General features: G+C 49.8%; 1 protein-coding gene and 1 long non-coding RNA gene across 4 annotated transcripts in view; both read right to left on the bottom strand.

Annotated features, from left to right (window-relative positions):
- The window catches only part of HSD17B12 (hydroxysteroid 17-beta dehydrogenase 12), a 63,065-nt gene extending 48,326 nt beyond the window's left edge, over positions 1 to 14,739 (bottom strand). Inside the window, exon 1 of one of the 3 annotated variants that reach the window (XM_075567235.1) lies at positions 14,358 to 14,739. In XM_075567235.1, the coding sequence (XP_075423350.1) occupies positions 14,358 to 14,724 (367 nt within the window). In that variant the 5' untranslated portion in view covers positions 14,725 to 14,739. Of the gene's footprint in view, positions 1 to 7,833; positions 8,125 to 14,357 lie in introns of those variants that run through there. The other 2 variants (XM_075567238.1, XM_075567237.1) reach the window with 2 other exon arrangements.
- Positions 14,740 to 18,853: 4,114 nt separating this feature from the next.
- LOC142464086 (uncharacterized) overlaps positions 18,854 to 24,730 on the bottom strand; it is an 86,734-nt gene continuing 80,857 nt past the window's right edge. Inside the window, exon 4 of the long non-coding RNA XR_012787568.1 lies at positions 18,854 to 19,250. This is a non-coding gene — a long non-coding RNA (uncharacterized LOC142464086). The remainder of the gene's footprint in view (positions 19,251 to 24,730) is intronic.

The following is a 24,730-nucleotide window of genomic DNA, read 5'->3' as shown; positions in this document are numbered from 1 at the left end:
CTCAATGGTAAAGGAACATTCTGCTGCACATCCAGGAATGTGGTATATATCAGGGGTGCGCAAACTTCTTGCCTTGAACACACTCCCCCTCCGCTCCCCACCCCCCGCCCCCCCCCCCCCCCCGCTGGCACCCCCTTACCTGCTCTGAAACGTCAAATGTGACCCCACGGCGCTGAAGCCGACTGAATCGCAGTAAGTGACGTTGCAGAGGCCTCGCTCGGTCCCCCAGCATTTAAATGCATTGGGTAAGAGCGTGGGTCTTCTGCAACCGCTGCCCCCGCCCCCCCAAAAAACAAAATCTAGCACCCCTGGTATATATGATTCAATGCAGCCAGATCATTCCATAAATTTAAATATCAAAATCCTCAAAGGAATGTTTAAAAGCACCAAGAACAGAAAACATTGGAACTCAAAATGATCATACTAACACAAAACAAGAGGACTCCATGCCGATAAGGGGGTTTCTTACACGCCATCATCATTTTTTGTAATGTTTCTCTCTACTTTTGTTCATTTTCATTTCAACCCCTTCTCCATCCCACTGCGGATGGATATATGGTCCTACACATGCTTGCCCCATTTCCCAGAAACCCTTTCATCCATCTATTGCCCTGTGTTTATTTTCTAGCCCCTTTTGACACGAATTCTCCACATCTTCTGCCTTAGACTTCTCGGTTTTTAAACATCTGTTAAACTCCTGGAATCTCTGTAAATCAGTATCGCTGACCTGAGGAAGAGAGGAGAACTTTCGAAAGCTTGTCTTATAATATCTATTGTTAGCCCAAATAAAAAAAAAAGATATCACCTAATGCTGAAGTACTGCAGAAAATGTGTAATTAACTTTCACTATCGAAAAAATACAAAACTGTTTAGCAGGTGCCATGTACACTATTATGTAGCCCTGCACTATAACTACACTTCCAGGATCGATAATGTAGGTCTACCAGAAAAGGTTAATCTCCTGTGGGTCGGGACTACCTTCTAAATGGTGTTTGCAACAAGGTGCTGTTTGTAGCCGAGCCGTGCATCACTTCCTCCAATAACCCGGCACATACTGCTCCGCATAATGAAACCAATTCTTCCTTTTACTACAAATAATAGGCTGTTGCTACCTTCTCTGCTGGCAAATGTGGACTACGGGACAGTGTTCTGTGACACGCATCTTCAATTAACAGTGCTTATTTCACATTGCAAAATTCCATGCGGGCAAGTATACCTCTCGCGCTGCCTTAAATGTTCTCAGCCACAATTGATTTGATGCACAGTCTTCCCAGGAAGAGTTGAGAGGCCAAGTGCCCACGGGCAGAAAACAGGCCATCAATGTGCTGTATTCAAGCTCCCTCCCACTCCCCACCTATCTCTCCCCCCCCCCCCGTGCTCGCTGCACGTGTACTAACCAATGCCTCAGTCACATGACAACCCTTCTCTAGGGCTCAGTCACATCAAGTCGCTGTTCACACAGATGAGGCCTATTGCTCAGTGAAAAAATTACATTCAGGCCAGCAGCTCTAGCGCATGAATGGCACCCAGTCCAATTCATAAAAGCAGCAGTGGCCAAGCCACAATTATCTTTGGTGCACATTAATATAAATCATGAGATTAAAAAAAAAAAAAAAAAAGTTACGATTTCTGATTGACTAGATGCGGTACAAGAACATGTATTTATTTATATGGGTCAGGAATGGTGATAAGTTATCTGAGAACATTTTAACAGATGTTCTGTACGTACAACTGCAGGTACCCTGTCGTCAGAGCCCCTGCTGCTCTCAATAGCTGAAGGTTTGGAACCTGAACCAACAGGAAGAGGAGAAAGATTATGGGAATCTCAGCTGGCACCAAGCAAAAACGACAAAAATACTCAGAAACAGTCAAGAAAAGCCAACTTGTAAGGCTGAATACATAACGTCACAACTCCACCTGGTACCTCGGGTAACCTTATCATGGCTCTTCCTCTCCACCAGAAGATGTGATAATGTAACTACAGTGTATGTATGTGTGCTTACATTTACATATATATTTTGTGTATACACATCTCAACTAAGTTTTAGCAATTATATAGGTTCTGGTAGATTCATCGTAGTGTGTAGCACTGAAGTATCTATCGTTATTTTTAAAATCACCTCTAGTCGCAGTTCTAAAAACCATGACCCCTTTTTTGTGCAGCCCAAGTTATGGTTTATTATTTTGTTTATATTGCGCGTTACAGCTTGTTAAATTAAACAAAAAAAAGGGGGTGTTGAAAAAAGCGACCGAGCTAATTAAACAATTAAACCAATAATGTTATTACTTGTGTAATTAGTATTTGTCTATTTGGACATTCATTTGGGCTTTGTTTCTAAAGGTGCCGGGTTGTATGCTTTTCCAGCTTGTTAGATGAAGCTAAACTTTGTTATAAAGACGACGACACACAGTGACGGACCAGCATCGCCTATTCATTAAAAAACCCTCATAAAGAACATGCTATAATCTAAAGCAATACTGGGAAACATTCCTGACGAATGCTCTCCGAATACCAATAGAACAACGCATGCTATGGAGAAGAACCTTTTTGGACACTGCTGGAGATATGTAACGTTGATTTAACCTTTAAAACATTTCCATTTTGGAAATTCATTCACTGAGAAAATCCCATGTAACCATCTGTACAAAAAAAAAAAAAAATACACGGGAACCTTGCTTTCATTCATTTCACTGTTGCCCATGCCATGTTACAGATTGCCCAAAAGGTGGTGCTCTGTTCACAAACCATCTCAACTATCCTGAGCGTAACCAAATTGCACCCAGTGTTACTACAGTCTGTTCTATAGAAAAGTTATACGAGTGTAATGTAATAACTAACATCACTCACACACACTTCAAGTCGAGTTTGTGGAGCTACTTTCTTTGTACAGGTCCCGGAGCTGTTAACTCCTTTACTGCAATTCATATGAATGAGAGTAAAAGTGTGCTAAAGCTTAGAACCCTTTTATGGATCTGGGCCAAAGATGCAACTTCGATCCATCCAAAACCCTGCTCTCAGACTTATCTACCCAACTCACTGCTCCACCATACAAATCCCTACTACACTGGCTTCCCACATCCTTTAAAACCTTCATTTAAAATCCTAGTTGTGACTTACAAAGCGCTCAACAATGCTGCCCCCTTTTATATCAGCCCTCACCCACAAATATATCCTTAAAAGCCCCCTATGTTCTGTCCATGACATCTGCCTTTCCTCCCGCCATTATTACCTCTTGTCACTCCCTCCTACAAGACTTTTCCAACTCCACTTTTCAAGGAAGCCACCGCCAAACCCTATTGGGACCTACTGTGCAACTGGACCAAACTCCACACTAAACACCCCCTAACATCCTTACCCCCTAACCTAAATGGGATCAGCTGTGCAGCTAGACCAGGGGTGCGCAAAGTTTTGACCCTGGGCCCTCCTGCCTGCTCACGTCCAGGCTCGCACCCCCCACTCCCTACTGCGTCAAATGACGTTGAGGGGGTCAAATGACATCACAATGCCATGGCAACGTGACCCCGGAAAACTCCCACGCCCCCCACTTTGCACACCTCTGGGTTAGACCATACCCCACCCTGAGGCACACTCCGTCCCACAACAAGAAGCCACTTTACCTTCTGTTCCAACATTTCCCCTTATTCCCTCTAGCCTGTAGGGCTCGCATCACCTTCTGTATCATTCTGTTCATGGAATATACATAACTCCGTACCCCCATTGTACCACGCTGCGCAATAGGCTGGCACTTTACAAATAAACGATAACAACTCGGTAGGACTATTACTATGTAGTGGTAGCTGGGATGAGATGCTGTGGAACGTATACATTTAGGGTTGTTTCATGGGCACTGGTGAATGCTAATTAACAGGACATCTTAATAATATGCTTATAGCTTATTAAGTGGTACTGTGCTTTAAAGTAACATTAGGGATCGCTGGAATAACCGACTGAGCACTATGAGAATGTTACGTTTAGCAACGCGCGCACGCGCACAGAAAGATAACGTAGTGAGTTATCCACTCGTGTTCATTTACATCAGGGCAAGCTTAGCCCTCAACGGCAACCAAAAGACCTGGCGTTCAAGATTTCACAGATTACCACAATTAAGGGCAGGTTAGTCAGTCAAGTATCACAAAAGCAACAGGCTTTGTTATGTATTGCTCTGAAAACCTGGCCTCTTCGTAACCCTCGAGGACTGAACTTGAACACTACTGTGTTATGTCCTAAAAAGGAGCAGTGTGTAGTATTGCAGGCGATTCAAACAGAGGATAAAGCTTCCCATTCATCATTTTGTATACAAAGTGGAGTCTCCCACTCATTATGTAGTATATAACCCCCCCCTTCATTCATGTACTAACCGACTAGGTGTGGGCTAACCCCCATTAATGAATACTTTAACCAGTTGTACACTAAACATTATTTTTTTCCATTAAAAAGGTACAGGCATATGAAGGCTGATTAATTATGTATTGCCTTAGATCAGGCCTGCCCAACTCGTAAAGTGAGAAGGGCCGAACTGCTCCAAGGAAAAAAAAATTGGGGCCGCATGGGTTAAATCATCATCATCATCATCATCTCTCCTCCAGCACCTCTCCATCATCATCATCCTCATCTATCTCTCATACCCCCATCTCTCCCCCTCACCCACACAATACCACCCTCCACATCAAAAACACAATACCCCCTCCACATCCCCCCAGCCCATTCCATGTCAGCAGCCCCCCCATGTCTCTCTTCCCTCAATATAACACTCTCTCCCCCTCCCCTAAATCACACCCTCTCCCCCTCCTCTCAATGACTCTCCCCCTCCCCTCAATATGACACACTCTCCCCCTCCCCTCAATATGATACTTTCTCCCCCTCCACTCAATATGACACTCTCTCCCCCTCCCCTCAATATGACACTCTCTCCCCCTCCCCTCAATATGACACACTCTCCCCCTCCCCTAAATCACACCCTCTCCCCCTCCCCTCAATATGACACACTCTCCCCCTCCCCTCAATATGGCACTCTTCCCCTCCCCTCAATATGACACACTCTCTCTCTCCCTCCCCTCAATATGACACTCTCTCCCCCTCCCCTCAATGACACCCTCTCCCCCTCCCCTCAATATGACACCCTCTCCCCTCAATATGACACACTCTCCTCCTCCCCTCAATATGACACTCTCTCCCCCTCCTCTCAATATGACACACTCTCCCCCTCCTCTCAATATGACACACTCTCCCCCTCCCCTCAATATGACACTCCCCCTCCTCTCAATATGACACTCTCTCTCTCCCTCTCTTCAATATGACACTCTCCCCCTCCCCTAAATGACACTCTCTCCCCCTCCTCTCAATGACACTCTTTCCCCCTCTCCTCAATATGACACTCTCTCCCCCCCTGCAACTCACATCATACACCCCCTGCACCTCACATCACTTCCCCCCCCTGCACCTCACATGTCAGCAGCCCACCCCCCCTCACATGTCAGCAGCCCACCCCCCCTCACATGTCAGCACCCCCCCCCCCCCCCACCAGCGCTGGAGGAGGGGAGGGGGATGAATCGCCGCCATTTTTTTAAACTTAAAAAAAAAAAAAAAAAAAAATATTTAATTAATTATCTGGCGCCCGGCCGGAGTCACCGCGGGCCACACAGAGAGGCCAGGGGGGCCGCATGCGGCCCGTGGGCCGTATGTTGTGCAGCCCTGCCTTAGATGATTCCCCCATTCTCAAATTCAAGCCAATGGGAGTTTAAAGCCAATCGGGATGCGATGGTACACTTCAAAGTATATTGAATAAGCCCCTCAAGACTTGCATTCATTTCCTGATCCCGTGCAAACGTATGGACCAGATGCAGTCTCCAGTTCATTCATTTCTTGAACATTTCATTTAAGACCAAGTTCACGCTTCCCTTTGACTCGTGGCAGACTCCCTCATTATTTAATCCATTCCACTACCAATCATTCGTCCCCCACTGCAGAATATATCCATTTAAGGACTAACTGCATGCTCATTTATTCATATATTGACCAAATTGCAGTGGGCAATTAATCTTATTTTAGATACTTCAAATTCCCTTGCTGCATTTACTTAATTCACTGATGGCACTCGCTCAACTACGTCAAGCATCAATCCCCCTCCATTCTTAACCTGACGCAGGCTGCCATTGAATTCATCTATGGACCAGATACAGGCTACAGTTACACTTCTAGACCAAGCACAAACATTCACAGGCTTCGTTCCCAGTCACACACCTGGTGCAAGCACCCTGTAATTCATTTATTGACCAGTTGCAGACTTCATTCATTCTTAGACCTGGAACAGACCCAAGATCAATGAATTTACACACTGCACATGATCCATTGAATTCATCCACTGGCCTGGCACCAGATCACATTTATTCCATAACCAACTTGCATCAGGTAATCGCTCATAGGAGGTATATTCACTGAAGTGTTATAATACATAGCGCTCATTTATACCCATTCAAGAATATGCCTGCCAACAAGCATTAATAGTGCTTTTATGAATATACCTCCAAGTAGCCACAATCTGTCAATATCTTTCATATTAGACCTCTAGAAAATTAGTATTACACCTCTAGTTTATTTTAATTACATTGTAAGTGTGATATTGTCACTGCAGAAGCAAACTCTACTGGCAGATCTGTACAGCAGAAGTGTAATGAGGTTCTCTCCTACGTCTACTTGTGTGAGCATAGCTCACTGACTGCATGCTGACAGATCAGCATACCACAATTGCTATGCTGAATAGCAGCAATTCAACAGATCCATATCAATTCGGAGCCATTCAATTCACACAGCCTCGAGTATTTCCAAGTGATCTGCTTTCGGAAACAAAGCATGTCATGGAATGAGACTGCAGCTAAACTGTAAGATATTACACAGACTGCCCAGTGTCATTCCTTTGACAGGTGGGGAAGCAACACATTGCTTCACAATATATTGCTGGGCCCCTGGGCAAGAAATGTAAACAGCGATACAGCAATGTGCGTGGCACAACACAATAAAAAAAAATCAGGAAAAGACATGTGCATACTCCTTTAGGATTACCTAAATACCTTTTAAAACCATGTGCAACGCTGGGGGGGAAGCAGGAACATTTGCGAGAGCAAACCTCACACAACCAGGAGCTGGCAAAGAGGCCCAACATTGAAACTTTCAGTTAAAAGTTATTTAATAATTGTAATAAAGAAGTTAGTCATGTAATAGCACCTTGCCCAGAATTATTCCGAGCCCCCCGGAAAAAATACATCAAATAAGAGAAAAGGTTGGCAGTGTAAGAAGTGACAAGATCACTTTATTATTTTTGGAAAGTTGTGGGGCAGAGTTGTGTGTGTGTATATATATCATTGTGAACTTTATGAATGTTTGTGCTCATTTCAGAAACATTAAAAAGTTGTGTTGTACTTGCTTAGAAATGAGCAGCCCCAGGCCTAATTTCCCTGGCATGCTCACTTATTGGATTACAATGGCAATGTTAATTTGGAGGGACCACCATACTTACACTCAGCACGGTCCATTAATATATTTATACATGTTGGTAACATCTTTCAGAAAACAGGCAAGGCCTGCAGAGTAGCACTATGTAAGTGGGACTGGCTCAATCCAAATTTCACACGAACGTTTTCGCTTGTAAATGCTGAAAGGAGTTCAGACAGGACTGGATGTTATGCTGTACACAAGACAGACTTCCTATTTCATACATTGCCGTATAACGTCCCCCTCAGTATAACCCCCTCCCCCATCCAGTCTAACCCCCCTCGACCTCCCTTAGTATAACGCTCCCCTCTCATAACGCGGGCAGGTTGCTGGGACGGACTCACCTGCCCATTTTCCGAGCCTCGGACCCACCTGCGCTCCGCTCCCCAGCACCCAGACCCGCAGGCCGCTCAGCAGGCACCAGGCGGCCCTCGCAGCCCACCAGGCGGCCGTTACTAAGCCCAGGTACCAGCAGAGGCCGGCGCCGGGCAGCGAGGACACGGAGCACCCCTCTGCGCTCATTCCCGGGGCTGTGTGAGTAACTGGGGACCGGGAGCGGGACTCGGAAGTGACGCTGCGCACCGTGTGTGAGGGGAGCAAGGTTTCTGTCACTGAGTTTCCGCCCAAATCTGCGTCACGCACTAACCACGCCTACTCCGCCTTCAACTATCCTTCCTATAGGCCGCTGCGCACGTCAGTCTCCTGTACCCCGCCGCTTTCCCCGTCTTTTCTTTCCTGATTGGGCGGTGCTACCCGCGCCACCCTGTTGGCCGTGCTTAGCGTGACTCTAATAGCCCCCGCCCTCTTCTCCCTCTTTCGGCCTCCCATTGGGTGTCAGTTGCCAGGGCTCACACACCTCCCCTCCCCCCCCACGTCTGCTGGGTTTCTATCCGCTCCCCGTCGCCTGGCAACCGACCCCCACCCTCCCGCACATCGGCTTCATTCACAAAAGGGATGGGCGGCCGCGGATCTGATTGGCTGGGAGGCTCCCTGTTACTATGACTGGACTCCGCAGCGATTGGTGGAGACAGTGACGTCACGCGCGTGTCTGTGCAGGGTAGGGAAAGTGCACGGGAGGAGGAGCCTGAGGCCTGCATAAGGGGAGGGGCCTGAGGCCTGCACAGGGGGAAGAGATTGAGGCCTGCACACACAAGGGGAGGAGCCTAAGGTCTGCACAGGGGAGGAGCCTGCACAGGGGAGGAGCCTGCACACACAGGGGGAGGAGCCGGAGGCCTGCACACACAGGGGGAGGAGCCGGAGGCCTGCACACAGGGGGAGGAGCAGGAGGCCTGCACACACGGGGAGGAGCGGGTGGCCTGCACACACAGGGGGAGGAGCCGGAGGCCTGCACACACAGGGGGAGGAGCCGGAGGCCTGCACACACAGGGGGAGGAGCCGGAGGCCTGCACAGGGGAAGAGCCTGAGGCATGCACACACAGGGGGAGGAGCCGGAGGCCTGCACACACAGGGGGAGGAGCCGGAGGCCTGCACAGGGGAGGAGCCTGAGGCATGCACATGGGATGGAGCCGGAGGCCTGCACACACAGGGGGAGGAGCCGGAGGCCTGCACACACAGGGGGAGGAGCCGGAGGCCTGCACACACAGGGGGAGGAGCCGGAGGCCTGCACACACAGGGGGAGGAGCTGGAGGGCTGCACAGGGGGGTCCTGTGACCAGAACAGTGGGAGTATGTTCTCTATTTCACATTGAAACTCACCAGCCCTTTTATCCCTTGAACCCGATTTTTCAACTCTTAACTGTCCATGAAATGTCTGTGAATTGACGTATAACCTCTGTTCTTTTAATGTAACCATTGTTATCAAACTCTGTGCCCAGGACATACGTGAAAACGAGAGGTAACTCTCACTGTATTACTTCCTGGTGTAGCCAGGTCCCCTATGGCTCCCCGGTCCTCCGGTGTTTCCCTCTTACCTCTGCTGCCGTGGGAGCTGTACCTCCGCTGCTGGGGCTCCCTCTGCAGGGTACCGCCATGTTGGGTGTGCGGGTTCGTGCATGTGCAGAAAGAGTTTCAGCGGCCATGACAGTTTGCGCATGCGCAGTATGCTAAGCGCACACGGCGGCTGAAAGGGTAGGCTCCGCGTGGGACTACAAGCCCCAGGATGCATAGCCACCACCTGACCCACAGCAGCCAATAGGGCTAGAGAACTCCCGGCTGAAGGGAATAGATAAATTTGGCGCGCAGGGACAGCGTGTCAGTCGGAGCTGGGAGACAATTAGGGGAGGTTGTATGTGCAGGGTGTCAGTGGCCCCTGCACTAGGCCAGAGATCCCCTGATAGGCCCCGACTCCTCTGATAAGCTTGTGCGCAGCCCTGTGGAGAGTGGTCTGGGCTCAGATCACCATGCAAGGTTAAAGACTATCTGTATGTGGGATGCTCCAGCTGGATACCACCCAAACGGAGATGGACTCATCTCTGGATTGGTGCATCCCATCATTCTTCCAGTCAGCATGCCTGGGTGCTGGAGCACCCAGCAGGTACCTACATCACTAAGTGCACCAACCAAATATCACACACCATAGTGGCAGTGCTGACCACATATAGGGGTGGGGGCTAGACTCTTGTGGACACCGGGGTGGTCGGGTGCCCGAGGGCCTGTCGGGTGCTGTGGACACGTGTGTGGTGACATGGTGGTGGGTAAGGCTGTGTGAGGCTGGATGGGTAGCTGCAACCAGTAGTATTACTATTCTCATTTTATATATATATATATACATACATACATACACATATATATACATACATACATATACATATTCCTAAGTAAAGGTTATTGTTATTGTATACTGTGTGTATCAGTATTTTGGTTCCTGTGAGGGGCTCCTCCCACTACGTTGGGATCCCTCCCAGGTGGAGGCGCTGTACCAAGATTGTGTTGCTATATCATCCCGGGCTCCCCGTGGCAGAGGCTTGGGACCTCCGTGAACCAACAGGTAATGCCAGTACCAGTAGACTCTTTACACTAGTGGGAAAGAGGGCTACACTGGTAACACATTTTATAATAAAATAAATAAAAGTAGCAGAGAGCTGTTTAGGGGGGTCCTGAGGCCTGCACGGGGGAGAGCCTAAGAGCTGTATGGGGGGTACTGAGCCCAGCAAAGTGTAACGTAGCATACGCGTTATTAAGGCCCTGATTATAGTAGCAGTGCGCACGTGCGCGACCCCGAAACAAATTAATGTAAAGTAATGAAGGTGCACATAGTGCGCGCGATTTTTGAAAATACAGTTGGATTTGTTTTTGCAGCGTGACTGCCGCGTCACGGCTACGGCTCCCGATGTCTCCAGCCCGCAGTACTTGTTTTGAGTGCGTGTCACGCGGTCGCGCCTGCACTATAATCGTGGCCCAAGGCAGCGCTTATAGTGCCGGCGACAGAGATGCGACGTCACGTCAAAACAAATGCATTGCCGCCGTCGCGTGCACTTCTAGTAAGCGCAGAGCGACAGCTTGGTCGCGATCACTGGAAGTCATCCCAATTTGATTTTTCCAGTGACCATAGCCGGACGTCACCGGCACTATAAGCGCAGCCTAAGTGTGTCAGGCAGTGCATGCAGGTCACACTGCTGTATGCTGAATAACAAGTGCAGGGATTTCACAAGATGACCATGGCACAGTATCGGGCACCGAGCATACTCGCAGCCATTATACTGTGTAGGATGAATACAGCATCCAGTGCATATTACATGGAGGCTGCATCCATAGATTGTAAGCTCTTTGGGGCAGGGACTCCTTTTCCTGTTTCCTTTTATGTATGGAGCTTTTATTCCGGTGATGTCCCCTATTACTTTGTCACGTGTGTCACCGTTGTGAAGCGCTGTGTACATGGATGACGCTATACAAATAAAGATTAACATCTATACATCTTTGTACTGTACAGAAGAGGGGGATCCCCCCCACCCCCCTGTGTGTTTTGGTGCATGGCTATTTTTTTTTCTGTTGCCAGTTTTTAAGTCCGAAGTTACAAAAAGGATGCTTTATATTTGGAGTACATCACAGGCGGGCCGCGGGCTTTACCTTCCCTCTGTAGCCTAGATTCATTAAGGGGTTCTAAACTTTAGCACGGCTTAACTAATATTCATTTGTGATGAGATTTAAAGCTGCAGTCCAAGCTGTCTTTTAAAAAAAAAAACATGTGCATCGATACAATCTACACACTGACTAGTGATTAGCTAAGTTGCTGATCAATCCGTTCTTCTGTGATCGATCCGTTCTTTTGTGATCGATCCGTTCTTCTGTGATCGATCGCTGAAATCGGGGTTCACTAAATGCATCTTGGGTCCTCTTCTGCTGCACTGACAGCCAAAGTTCTGTGAGGAAGATCATGTGACCAGGCAGGCACTGGATTCAATTGGTTCACTGCTAGAGAGGGCCGGGCTTAAAAGGGGATGCTGTTTCAGAAGGGGAAGGGGTGGTGACTTGGTAAATGGTTGCTATAGGAACAAAAAAGCTTGTTACATTAGAATGCATTAAAAATGTCTCAACATTTTTTTTTAAATGCTATGTAACATGCATATGCCCCATAATACCTCTCCCCCACAGTGTATCTGTGATGTAAGTCCCTAGTAAGTTCAGGCCATTCATGGGTTAATATATGGGCCAGCGACCCTCTTTGTGCTTCACTTGTAAGTGAAGGAAGTAAGGTGGTGACTCATGCCCTGTGTACAGCCTATCAAAGATAGGTACAGTCCATGAACCCGCCCCTCCCTGAGACTTCCAAGTGAGAGCAAAGTTAGTTAGTCTTGCTCTGCTTGCGAAGGTGAGAGCATGGGCTGTCATCCTCCCCCATGCCGTGGATGAGCTTGCCCACCTAAGGACGAAAGGCCTGGGGACCATCAAGGCCCCATACTACCGGGGTAAGCACCATCCATAAGTCCTGAGACATGGGACCTCAACATCTATATTGTGTGAAGAGCTGCTGCAGTATATCCTATAAATCTATCTATTCACTATACCTCTGCCTGGGTGTCAGTTCCTGAGCAGGAGGGGCAAGGAGTGTTGTGGTGGGAGCTGACATCCTACGTTACAGGAGCCCATCACAGCTGGAGGCGCTGAAGCAATGATAGAGAACCAGAGAACCCCAAAAGCCTGTCCTGTTGCCCCTTACCATCGTGGCCACTCAGCTCTCCTGAACCAGCAGGTATGCCTCAGCACCACACTACCATTAGTAACAGTAAAAGCAGTGGATCTCCAAGAGGGGGAGGGGGAAACTGGATTACATTTGGAGGCCCTGCTGAGATAGTACAGGACAGGCCTTCAGGCTTAACAGATGCAGCCTTTCAGAGATTGAGGCTTACAGTGTAACTGCACGCTGGGAGTGAGACTCAGTGTGTGGCAGCATGCTGCCAGTAAGAGTGCTTGTGAGAGGGGAGGCTAGTGATGGTTGCCTGGGGACCCCGGCATACCATAACCAGGGCCCACTTTCCCCACTATAGGAACTATAAGCTATGCTGACCGAAAGGGCACTTGAGTTGGAGTGTGGCAGAACACAGTATGCCGGTAGGAAGCTTCATATAGCTGAAGGAGTTCAGTAATAGCAAAGCAGTGAAGGCAGAGGGGCCAGGGCCCCTGATGGTACAATACCAGTGACCCTTGGGCACCCATAGTTCACCTCAGAGCAAGAGGGCCAGGGGTAAGCCCCATTATGTATTGGGAAGCCCCTGGGCACCGAGCACAGAGACTGCGGGAAAGGGGGAGTCCTCACTGGGCCACGTGTGGAGAGAGAGGAATCCCTGAACCTTTCTTTATGGATGGTGTTGGGGCGCAACCTGGTGGCATCCAGCATCAGGCAGCGTGTATACCCTTCACCCAGTTATGTCCTATATTGGGGGCTCCCAACAGGAGTGATTCCTGGGAGCGTGTACCACAATCTGTGTACTCTGCCATTAAGGGAACCACCTGCTGCAGTGATTGCTGAGGATATGGCACCCGGCAGCACCCTGACCCTCAATCAGGGTGATACACTGAAAATGGCACCTTGTGCTGCGTGTACGCTGTGCTGTGGGGGAGTCGCACCGGACTGTGCCGTCCGTCGGTAGCGTGACCCCCACTTTGTCTAGTTCAGGTTCTATATCGGGGGGCTTCCAGGATGTGTGATCCTGGGAGTGTTACCCTGATGTACACTGCCATAAAGGGGACCACCTGCTTCAGTGATTGTTGAGGAATGGGGCACCCAGCAGCACCCTGACCCTCAGAGGGTGTAAACCCCAAACTAGCACCATTGTACTGCGTGTACTTTGTGCTGTGGGGGAGTCATACCGGACTGTGCCGTCCGTTGGCAACGTGACCCCCACTTTGCTAATTCTATGTTCTGTATTGGGGGCTCCCTGTGGGAAACTTATCCTGGGAGAGTGTACCCCAATTTACAACTGCTAAAAAGGGACAGGCTCTGGTATGTGGCAGGGATCCTGTGTACCTTATGTGTGATCTAAAATGTCTGCCACCGTGTGGGGGTTGCGTACTTAAAATCTCCAAAATGGCGCTCCCTCCAAAGTAGTAGACTGCATGGGCTTGCAATTGCAAAATCTGCAAAAATTGCAAACTAAGTTGCATCCTCTCGGCGCCAAAAGCCTGGCACCGCCCCTCAACGTGACTGGCTCAGTCGGAGCAGGTCACACTCTGTTTCCACCCCTGCCTCTAATTTCACCCAGGGGAGGAGCTACAGCGTTTTCTTCAACCAATCATAGAGAGCTAGTGCTGGAAGGAGTTAGCCCTGCCTCTGAAGGCTCATTCATCTGTGAGCTGTAAAAGAGAGAGGAGCGGCTATACCATCGTGAGGAGCGGCTATACCATGGCTGCCTCGAGCGAATCTCTGGATTTAGAAATATCCAACTACTCCCCCCCCCCCCCCAGGTGGCTACCTGATAGTGAGGGTGTAAGGGATCCGGGGGCACATCCTGCACAACGTGCCCCCTCCTCACTCACCCCGGTCCCCGCAGCCGTCGCTGTTTCGGCTCTCCCTCCTGCTCCGACGCGGGCAGGTCCCGCCTCCTTCCCCGCGCCGACCGGGTCCCGCTTGGGCCGCACGCGACAGCCCAACAGCGTTATAGGGCGCACGCGGACCCGCGCTTCTTGTGGGCGGTCTCCTGCGCTTGTCCCCGCCCCCAGCCATCGCGGGCGCCGCGCAATGCACTCAAACAGCGCAACCGCCCCTAATCCTCCCCCTTGGCTCTTCTCCCTATTCCTGCAGTTCTGGGGACGCACTTCCGCTCCTCCCCCTTCTCCCATTGTCCTTTGCTCCGCATTTAGTACCTGTCCCCGCGTTCAGCCAGTGCTCAGCATAATCATCTGTAACTTTGTGCTGTCTGGTTTTGTGCTTTGCTCTCTCTTGTGTTTCCAGTCTCCTTGTTCCTGACCTGGTCTGGTTACGTACCCTCTCTGGATCTTGACCCCTGGCTTCGGACTCGACTACGCTTCCCTCTCTACTCCTCAGACTTGGCAAATGGACACTCAACTACGCTTACCTCTCCTTGGACTCTGCAAACGGACACTCACTACGCGGCTCTCTCTACTCCCAGACCATTGGCTTACGGACTCGACTACGCTCCCCTCTGGAACCCAGGATCCAGCAAGTACCTGACTAACCTTTCTCTACAGCCCAAGACTCGTCTACGCTCTATACCACACTCCGTTGCTGCGGGTGTGTGGGTTCTCCCTTCTCCACCTCAGTACCGGGGTCTTGTCAGGTTTGCGGGCAGCATGATCATTACAGAGGGTTGGAGAGCAAATCCATCTAAGATGCCGCCTGCCTGGTGGCCCTGTCGGCCTAAATGTGTGGTGGCAGCACTGTGGCACTTACTACCTGCGGCCTGCCAGTCCAGTGTCTGCGGAGGCGTGTATGCCTACCTCGCGAGCCGTTACCCTGACGGGTGCGGTTCCATTTCTTTTTCCTGCCACGGATGCTGCGGGCCCGTGCGCCCTTACTAATGTGACCGGAGGCTCCAGTGGTCAGGTGCCATCTATGATGACTACCTCAGCTGCTGCTGCAGACCCTACGGTGGGCCAGTGGGCCCTACCACGGCCAGTCCGGAATGCAAAGAAGGTACCGACAGTCCCAGGCTTGGGATCAGTACCTACCGACGCCAAGGAGAGTGAGTTGACTGCCCCAGGGGTGTCGAGTGGTTCCCCAAGTGACCGCGGAGCATGGTAGCTCCATAAGCATGGTCGCCCTGGCGATTGACTCACCCCGGCATTGCGTATTGGCGCAGGTGTCCCACATTGATGAAGATCTCTACCAGGCGGGGCCCGTGTAGAGGAGAGATCACCACTTACCTGCCCGTTCCTGCCGAGTTCCGGTCCAGATGGGTCCTTCCAAGAGGCTGCGTAGGTTCGACGAGCGCCGCCATCCCAGATGTCCGTATGCTGTCTACGGAGGAACCGATGGACGTCCCCTACCTTGCTGTGGGCGAGACGCCCGTTCCTACTTTACAGCTGATCCAGTTGCGGCCTACTTGCCTGAGGCGCCAGATACGGCCCTGTCCGGTGCGCAGCTCGGTGATGAACTTCCGGTCTCGCCGGAAGTGACATCATTAATGGCGCCGGGCGTGTTGCTCCCGTGATCTCGCGAGATTGGCGCTCGCAGATGACGTCACCAAGATGGCGTCCGCGGAGCCGGTCGCATCACCGCTGGGCTCAGAAGCGGTGAGTGTGGGCCTGCATCCGCCAGATGTTGCCTGCCTGGTGAAGGCTACCCAACCAACAGAGGAGAAGCATGTCCCCGTACCGGCACCGCCCCCTGCAGGACTGGGAAGGTGTCATTCTACAGAGTCCAAGTTACAGTCCCCAGTTAAAGGGAGAGGGAAGCTCATTTCCAGGAAACATTTAGTGGACTTGTTAAAGCCCCAGTTATTGGCCCTAGCGGTACATACCCCATCTGCTACTACCCCTGTGCTGGACATTCAAGACTTTGCTCAGCCCATTCTGCCCCTGCCACTGCCCCATCATCAACCTGTGGATCACAGAAGGTAAAATATGTAGATCCTACTGTACAGCCATTTGTGTTAATCAAATTTCCTGAGGATGTGAATGTGGGGAATTGGTTGAGTAAAAGTTCTGGGAAGTCTGAGGGAGAGATAGCAGTGTCCAGTTGTATCAAGAGGCCGGGAAGTAGAGGGTCTTATCAGTCCTATAGGAGGTGGTCACCAGGGTCTCAGTCAGAGGTGTCCCTAACATCTTCACCATCTGTTTCATCTAATGCCATTTCACCTGTGCATGCCAGACCTGTTAGTACAGGATCTTAATCCCTATCACCAGAACCATGTCGGTGGTTGTACCCTATGTTCCAGGGTTATGCCCCTGAGCTAAAATGCCCCAGGTTATCCTGATGAAGGGTCCTGTAGTTGACCATTGGTGGGAAGAGGGTGTATTTACTCCTGAAGAGTCGACCTATCATGCAGGAGTTAGAGGACCATCGCCATGAGTGGCTGAAGTTAGCAATCACTGACTATCTCCAGCGTAAAACCAGTTATAAGGAGTTTAGAACTGACTCCCTTATTTGTTCCATCATGAGGGAATGGGTAATAGGGACCTGTATTCATATGGATGGGGTGGAGGCCCGTCAGCAAGCCGGTGCCCCCAGAGTCTGTTCGGTGTGGGTGGAAGATTATGATGGACGGCTAGTTAAAAAGCTGGATCCTAGATACTACCAGTAGGGTCACTCCATCTAGTAATGTTAATATATTATCACTGTCATAAGTGAATGATACAGCTGCTGTGTATATTATTCAATTGATGTATATATGCTAATTTTGTATCAATATGTGTCATTCTGGAGATCCCAGAATGACGGGTGGTGCAACAAATTTGGACCCAAGCGAGGACGTTGGAAATTTCACCCAGGGGAAAGTGTAACATAGTATGTCCCATAATACCTCTCTTTCCCCCACAGTGTATCTGTGATGTAAATCACTAGTAAGTTCAGGGCCTTCATGGGTTCATCTATGGGCCAATGACCACACTTGTGCTTCACTTGTAAGTGAAGGAAGTAAGGTGGTGACTCATGACCTGTGTACAGCCTATCGGAGATAGGTACAGTCCATGAGCCCGCCCCTTCCTGAGACTTCCAAGTGAGTAGCAAAGTTAGTTAGTCTTGCTCTGCCTGTGAAGGTGACAGCATGGGCTGTCAGACTCTCCCATGGCATGGATGAACTGGCTCACCTCAGGCCGAAAGACCTGGGGATAATCAAGACTCAAGGCCCCATACTACCAGGGTAAGCACCATCCAGAAGTCCTGGGACTTGGGACCTCAACATCTATACTGTGTGAAGAGCTGCTGCAGTATGTTCAATAAATCTATCTATTCACTATACCTCTGCCTGGGTGTCAGTTCCTGGGCAGGAGGGGCAACAAGGAGTGTTGTGGTGGGAGCTGACGTCCTGCATCCCAGGAGCACATCACAGCTGGAGGCGCTGAACCAATGATACAGAACCAGAGAATCCCAAAAAGGGAGGGGAGGAAGAGGAGGGGAACTAGGTTAAAGCTACAAGTATTTTCTCATAGTACAGAACTGATTTATTTAAAAAAACAGACATGTAGGATATTGTTTGAACTGCAGCTTTAAGGCACGCTAAAGCTTGTATGTGCGCGGGGAGGAGGGGGATGTGTGCGCAGAGGAGAGGGGGACATGTATGTGTGCGCGGGGGAGGGGGACGTGTGTGCGCGGGGGGGGAGGGAGACGTTTTTGTTTTTTTTATCACTGACAATCCATTCCGCGGATTCCACGGGTGGATTTTAACATTCCTATCTGCGGATTGCATTGTTAAAATCCACCATCGGATTGTATCCAATGGCGGTTTTGGATTAATCCGCACGGATTACAATTGGAACAATCCGCCGACGGGTTTTACATCGCGGAACGGATTTTGAATGGAATGCGCGGGAAGTTCCGCAGAAAGGTTTTTGACAGTTTCGCCCGTCTCTCTAACTGTGATCTCAGAAGAGACATCACCAGTGTGGCAGAAATTAAACCCCTGACATCGGTACTGCTTTTACAAACCCTATTTCCTCTGCTTGACACTCGTATAGCCTCTGCTGAAACAGCTCCACAGTACTGCAGCTGTTGTTTTATCTGATAAGCCGGGTTATTAGCTAATAAGTGATAACAAAGTCCAAGAACCTTTAAACTTTGGCACTTTCATATCATGTCCTCGCTATAGGCATCAAAATCATAGATTGTAAGCTCATCTGGGCAGGGACTGAGTCTGTAACATTCCTATGTGCAGCGTGCCGCGCGCTGTGCTGTCATTGTGACGCGCTTTGTGTTTCATTGGGAGAAAAGCGCTATATGAAATAAAGTTATTATTTTATTTCAGCATTTACCAAACCAATTCATTTAAAAATAAAAAAAACACTCCCAGGGAACAGTTTATGTATTTATTACTCTCCCAAACCATTTAATCGCACAAGAAACATATTGAAAATGTGACATGTTTTGCTATAAGAAAAGGATACCGTCTGATAATGAATAACCTGATTGCTGCTCTGTGATATTTGCACTTGAACCCATTCATGAAAGTGTTCTTTAGGAAATGATCACATGTCACCCTGTGCTGCCAGAGGTGTCAGCAATGGGTGCTTCTGTGGGCCTTATAACAGAAGAGGGGCTCTCTCCCAATCTGACACGGGACGCAGGCGGAATAGTTCACGGTCTGGTTTGCTGATCCGATACCCAGCGCCGTTCCTGTTGTCCTTTTGTACAGAACAGAAGTCTTCTTTCACGAGATCTCGGCCTCTTTCTGGGGACCGTGGGCAGACATCTACAGGAGAGAAAAAATATATATATATATATATATTTCACTGTGTATATAGCGCTGCCGCACAGCCATGTACATAGAATTTTGCCGGCACAATGAGACCCGCTCAAGGTAAAGATGCAGCTCTCTCCGGTGCAGCTGCTACACTCGGTCACGCAGCCGCAGTGGCCGTGACACCGGAGGTTTAATGCTGTGGGGGTCCCAATCGGTAGCATGGAGCCCGTGGCAGACGGTCCCCCTGCACTGCAGCGGGAAACAGTCTAGTTACATTGGGAAGTAAAAATGGTGAATGTTAACACTTCATATAGAAGGAGGTGCTCCGACCTTAAAGAATAGAAACACAACAAGAACAAACAAGGAGTGCAGGTATATATACCGTCTCCGTAGGGTTGCCAGGTGTCCGGTATTGAACCGAACAGCCCGGTATTTGGTTACTCTGTCTGGCAAAAAATAAGAGATAATACTGAAATAAGAGATAATACCGGTGTGTGAGGGGAAGAGGGACATGTATGTGGGCGGGGGGGAGGGAGAGAGAGAGGGACATGTGTGTGTGGGGGGGACATGTACATATGCGTTTCAACAAGGTTCCAATGAGACATACACGCATGCACCTAAATGTGATGACACGCATATGCGTTTCAACAAGGTTCCAATTTGACAAACGCATGCGCATAAAATAAAAACAGTATGCAAGCCTACAGTAGCAAAAGTTGAAAGTATTGAATAATAAATAATACATATAGAATAAAATATATACATTTTTTATTTTTGGGGTTTCTTAGCAGAGACATACTGTAAACGCATGAGCGGAAAAAATATTTAACATTCGGAAGAAGAAGCGACGTTGTATTACTCCTTTTCCCTTTATTATCCTGTACAAATAGAACACTTAATTCGTACAAAATACTTTTGTTATGTGTACTCATATTTGTAATCTGTGTATGGCTAAGGAGCCTCAAAGGACTTCTTTCCCATGTACACCATACAGTATGAACTCGTATCGTTAAGCTACAGATTGTGTGTGTGTGTGTGTGTGTGTGTGTGTGTGTGTGTGTATATACACACACACACACACACACACACACTTGCAGAACTGTACAGCTATAAATGACAGGTTTTAAGACAACAACTCGCGATCGCCCACTTGAGTTCCTCGACAGTATTGCGGACCGCGCTAAAATGCAATTTTCTGAAACCGATAAAAACCCGAGTCAACACGCGTTATAAGGCAGTACGGTTAGAAGAAAGCGCACGTCATGACATGGGTATTCTGAGGTATACACCCCGTGAAGTGTTCGAATAATGGCCGCTGCATCTGTATGTGTGCGGGGGGGATATTTATGTGTGCGTGGACGATGACATGTATGTGTGCGGGAGGGAGGGACCTGTTTGTGTGCGTGTGGGGGATATGTATGTGTAATGCAGCCAATCAGGAGCCTGGGGGTGGGGCCAAAGAGGAAAAGCATGGAGCAAAGAGGTGAGCTGCGTCCTGTGTCTCCTGTGTGTGTCCTTGTGTGTTTTCTCTGGCTGTCCTGTGGGTGATAATGACAGGAAGGGGGGGGATGAGAGGATGGAGGGGGAGGGGGATGAGAGGACGAAGGGAGGGGGGATGAGAGGACGAAGGGAGGGGGGATGAGAGGATGAAGGGAGGGGGGATGAGGATGAAGGGAGGGGATGAGAGGATGAAGGGAGGGGGGATGAGAGGATGAAGGGAGGGGATGAGAGGATGAAGGGAGCGGGGGGGTGAGAGGATGAAGGGAGGTGGGATGAGAGGATCAAGGGAGGGGGGATGAGAGGATGAAGGGAGGGGGGATGAGAGGATGATGGGAGGGGGGATGAGAGGATGAAGGGAGGGGGGATGAGAGGATGAAGGGAGGGGGGATGAGAGGGTGAAGGGAGGGGGGATGAGAGGGTGAAGGGAGGGGGGATGAGAGGATGAAGGGAGGGGGGATGAGAGGATGAAGGGAGGGGGGATGAGAGGATGAAGGGAGGGGGGATGAGAGGATGAAGGGAGGGGATGAGAGGATGAAGGGAGCGGGGGGGTGAGAGGATGAAGGGAGCGGGGGGGTGAGAGGATGAAGGGAGCGGGGGGGTGAGAGGATGAAGGGAGGGGGGATGAGAGGATGATGGGAGGGGGGATGAGAGGATGAAGGGAGGGGGGATGAGAGGATGAAGGGAGGGGGGATGAGAGGGTGAAGGGAGGGGGGATGAGAGGGTGAAGGGAGGGGGGATGAGAGGGTGAAGGGAGGGGGGATGAGAGGATGAAGGGAGGGGGGATGAGAGGATGAAGGGAGGGGGGATGAGAGGATGAAGGGAGGGGATGAGAGGATGAAGGGAGCGGGGGGGTGAGAGGATGAAGGGAGGTGGGATGAGAGGATCAAGGGAGGGGGGATGAGAGGATGAAGGGAGGGGGGATGAGAGGATGATGGGAGGGGGGATGAGAGGATGAAGGGAGGGGGGATGAGAGGGTGAAGGGAGGGGGGATGAGAGGATGAAGGGAGGGGGGATGAGAGGATGAAGGGAGGGGGGATGAGAGGATGAAGGGAGGGGGGATGAGAGGATGAAGGGAGGGGGGATGAGAGGATGAAGGGAGGGGGGATGAGAGGATGAAGGGAGCGGGGGGGGGTGAGAGGATGAAGGGAGGGGGGATGAGGGTGAAGGGAGGGGGGATGAGAGGGTGAAGGGAGGGGGGATGAGAGGGTGAAGGGAGGGGGGATGAGAGGATGAAGGGAGCGGGGGGGTGAGAGGATGAAGGGAGCGGGGGGGTGAGAGGATGAAGGGAGGGGATGAGAGGGTGAAGGGAGGGGGGATGAGGGTGAAGGGAGGGGGGATGAGAGGGTGAAGGGAGGGGGGATGAGAGTGTGAAGGGAGGGGGGATGAGAGGATGAAGGGAGCGGGGGATGAGAGGATGAAGGGAGCGGGGGATGAGAGGATGAAGGGGGGAGATGAGATCATGAAGGGAGGGGGGAGATGAGATCATGAAGGGAGGGGGGAGATGAGAGGATGAAGGGAGGGGGGATGAGAGGATGAAGGGAGGGGGGATGAGAGGATGAAGGGAGGGGGGATGAGAGGAAGGGAGGATAAGATGGGGTGAGAGAAGGAGTGGGTGGGAGGATAAGGGTAGAGAGAGGATGAGGAGGGGTGCAATAATCTCGGAATTTGTGGGAGCAGCATTAAGATCAGTATTGCTCGCCATGTACAGTTATTTTACAGTTATTTATAAATTATCTGACCATTACCTCATTTGAACTAAATTTCACTCCACGCATGCACCAATTTGCACTATTTCATATTCTATTTCCTAAAACAATCCTCGGAAGGGCGCTCCCACCCACTCCCACCCAAGACTCTTCCCCAGATTTTTTTACGAAACAGAATATAAATTGGTGAATACTTGGAGTGAAATTGAGAAAAAATGACGTAACACTCAGGTTATTTATAATTATAGGCTAAAGCAGGAAAATTCAGGGCGTTATTGAAAACCCTGCTCTGATTGGTTAAAATTCCAGGCATTATCCACAGTAATGCCCTGAATTTCAGCAGCTTGCAAAATGCAGTTTTCAATCTGTTTATTTCCAGCCAATCAGCTTTCAGAACAGCTGAGACAGGGCAGGGGATTGGTTTGAATTAAGTAAAAGCTCTGAGACAGGGCAGGGGATTGGTCAAAAAGCCAAGGTTTGACTCCTCCCCCTCCCGAGCTGACTGAGATTTTCTGAGCAGATTCAGTTGAATTGGGAGGGGGGGAGGGGAGAGAGACTGCAAATAAGTAAGTGTGTTGTGTATAGAGGTGCAGTGTTGTGTGTGTGTGTGTGTGGGGGGGGGGGGGGAGGGGGGTGTAGAGCTGGGGGGGAGAGTGCAAAGTTTAGTATGTGGCTGCATTTTTTATTGTGGCTGCAGTGTGTGTGTGTGTGTGTGTGTGTGTGTGTGTGTGTGTGTGTGTGTCAGTAGCAGTGTTTATGGGTGTGCATGTGTGTGTAGCAGCAGAGTTTGTGTGTGTGCAGAGCTGCTGCTGTGTGTAGAGCTGCCGCTGTGTGTATGCGTGTACACAGAGGGGGCGGCAGTGTGTGGATATAGATATCTGCAGTGTAAGCGTATATAGAGGTGGTTTCATGTATTTACCATTTTATTTTAATAAAAAAAATCTATTTAACTATACAAAAGTGTCTATTATTTATGAAATAAGCCTACATTTAGCCTATAATAGTAATAATCCCTTCGGGCTTTCAACTCTTCCAGCCAGGGCATTATTGGCCAGTAATGCCCTGTTCTTCAGGGATTATTACTTAAATAACATTCTTCCCCACCAACGATTCTCGCGCGCGTTGCACCTTTCACCATTGCGTCCAGTATTTTTGGACAAGCCACCTGGCAACCCTAAGCACAGGCCATATTATAACTTATACGTCTAACAGCATACCATAAAACCATGGTTAGTGACATCACTTCCCCCTATAAACATAATCTAAACATATGCCATTATATAAAAAAGATTTCAATGACTAACTGCTCTTTAAAGCTGGATCTGTATCAGTGAAGGAGCGGCTCAGTGAGTAAAGGCGCCGACTATCTATAGTGCAAAGCGCACAGGGAGATAAAGTGACTTGCAGAATGTCACTAGGAGCAGACACCCCGCTCCAAAGGTTATTGTTTTCGCTATCAGCACCTTTACTCACTGAGCCGCTCCTTCACTACTAAACAAGGAGTGAGCGCCTTTACACACGGAGCCGCTCCCTCACTACTAACCACTGTCAGCGCCTTTACTCACTGAGCCGCTCCTTCACTACTAATCATGCAGTGAGCGCCTTTACTCACTGAGCCGTTCCTTCACTACTAACCACAGAGTCGGCGCCTTTACTCACTAAGCCGCTCCTTCACTACTAACCACAGTCAGCGCCTTTACTCACTGAGCCGCTCCTTCACTACTAAACTAAGAGTGAGCACCTTTACTCACTGAGCCGCTCCTTCACTACTAAACTAGGAGTGAACGCCTTTACTCACTGAGCCGCTCCTTCACTACTAACCAGTCAGCGCTTTTACTCACTGAGCCGCTCCTTCACTACTAAACTAGGAGTGAGCGCCTTTACTCACTGAGCCGCTCCTTCACTACTAACCACAGAGTCAGCGCCTTTACTCACTGAGTCGCTCCTTCACTACTAACCACAGAGTCAGCGCCTTTACTCACTGAGCCGCTCCTTCACTACTAACCACAGTCAGCGCCTTTACTCACTGAGCCGCTCCTTCACTACTAACCACAGAGTCAGCGCCTTTACTCACTGAGCCGCTCCTTCACCACTAACCACAGAGTCAGCGCCTTTACTCACTGAGCCGCTCCTTCACTACTAAACACAGAGTCAGTGCCTTTACTCACTGAGCCACTCCTTCACTACTAACCACAGAGTTAGCACCTTTACTCACTGAGCCGCTCCTTCACTACTAACCACAGAGTCAGCGCCTTTACTCACTGAGCCGCTCCTTCACCACTA

This window comes from Ascaphus truei, chromosome 12 (assembly GCF_040206685.1).
Source record: "Ascaphus truei isolate aAscTru1 chromosome 12, aAscTru1.hap1, whole genome shotgun sequence".
NCBI lineage: Eukaryota > Metazoa > Chordata > Amphibia > Anura > Ascaphidae > Ascaphus > Ascaphus truei.
Note: the sequence above shows the minus strand (reverse complement) of the source record. Positions and strands in the feature narration are given on the sequence as shown.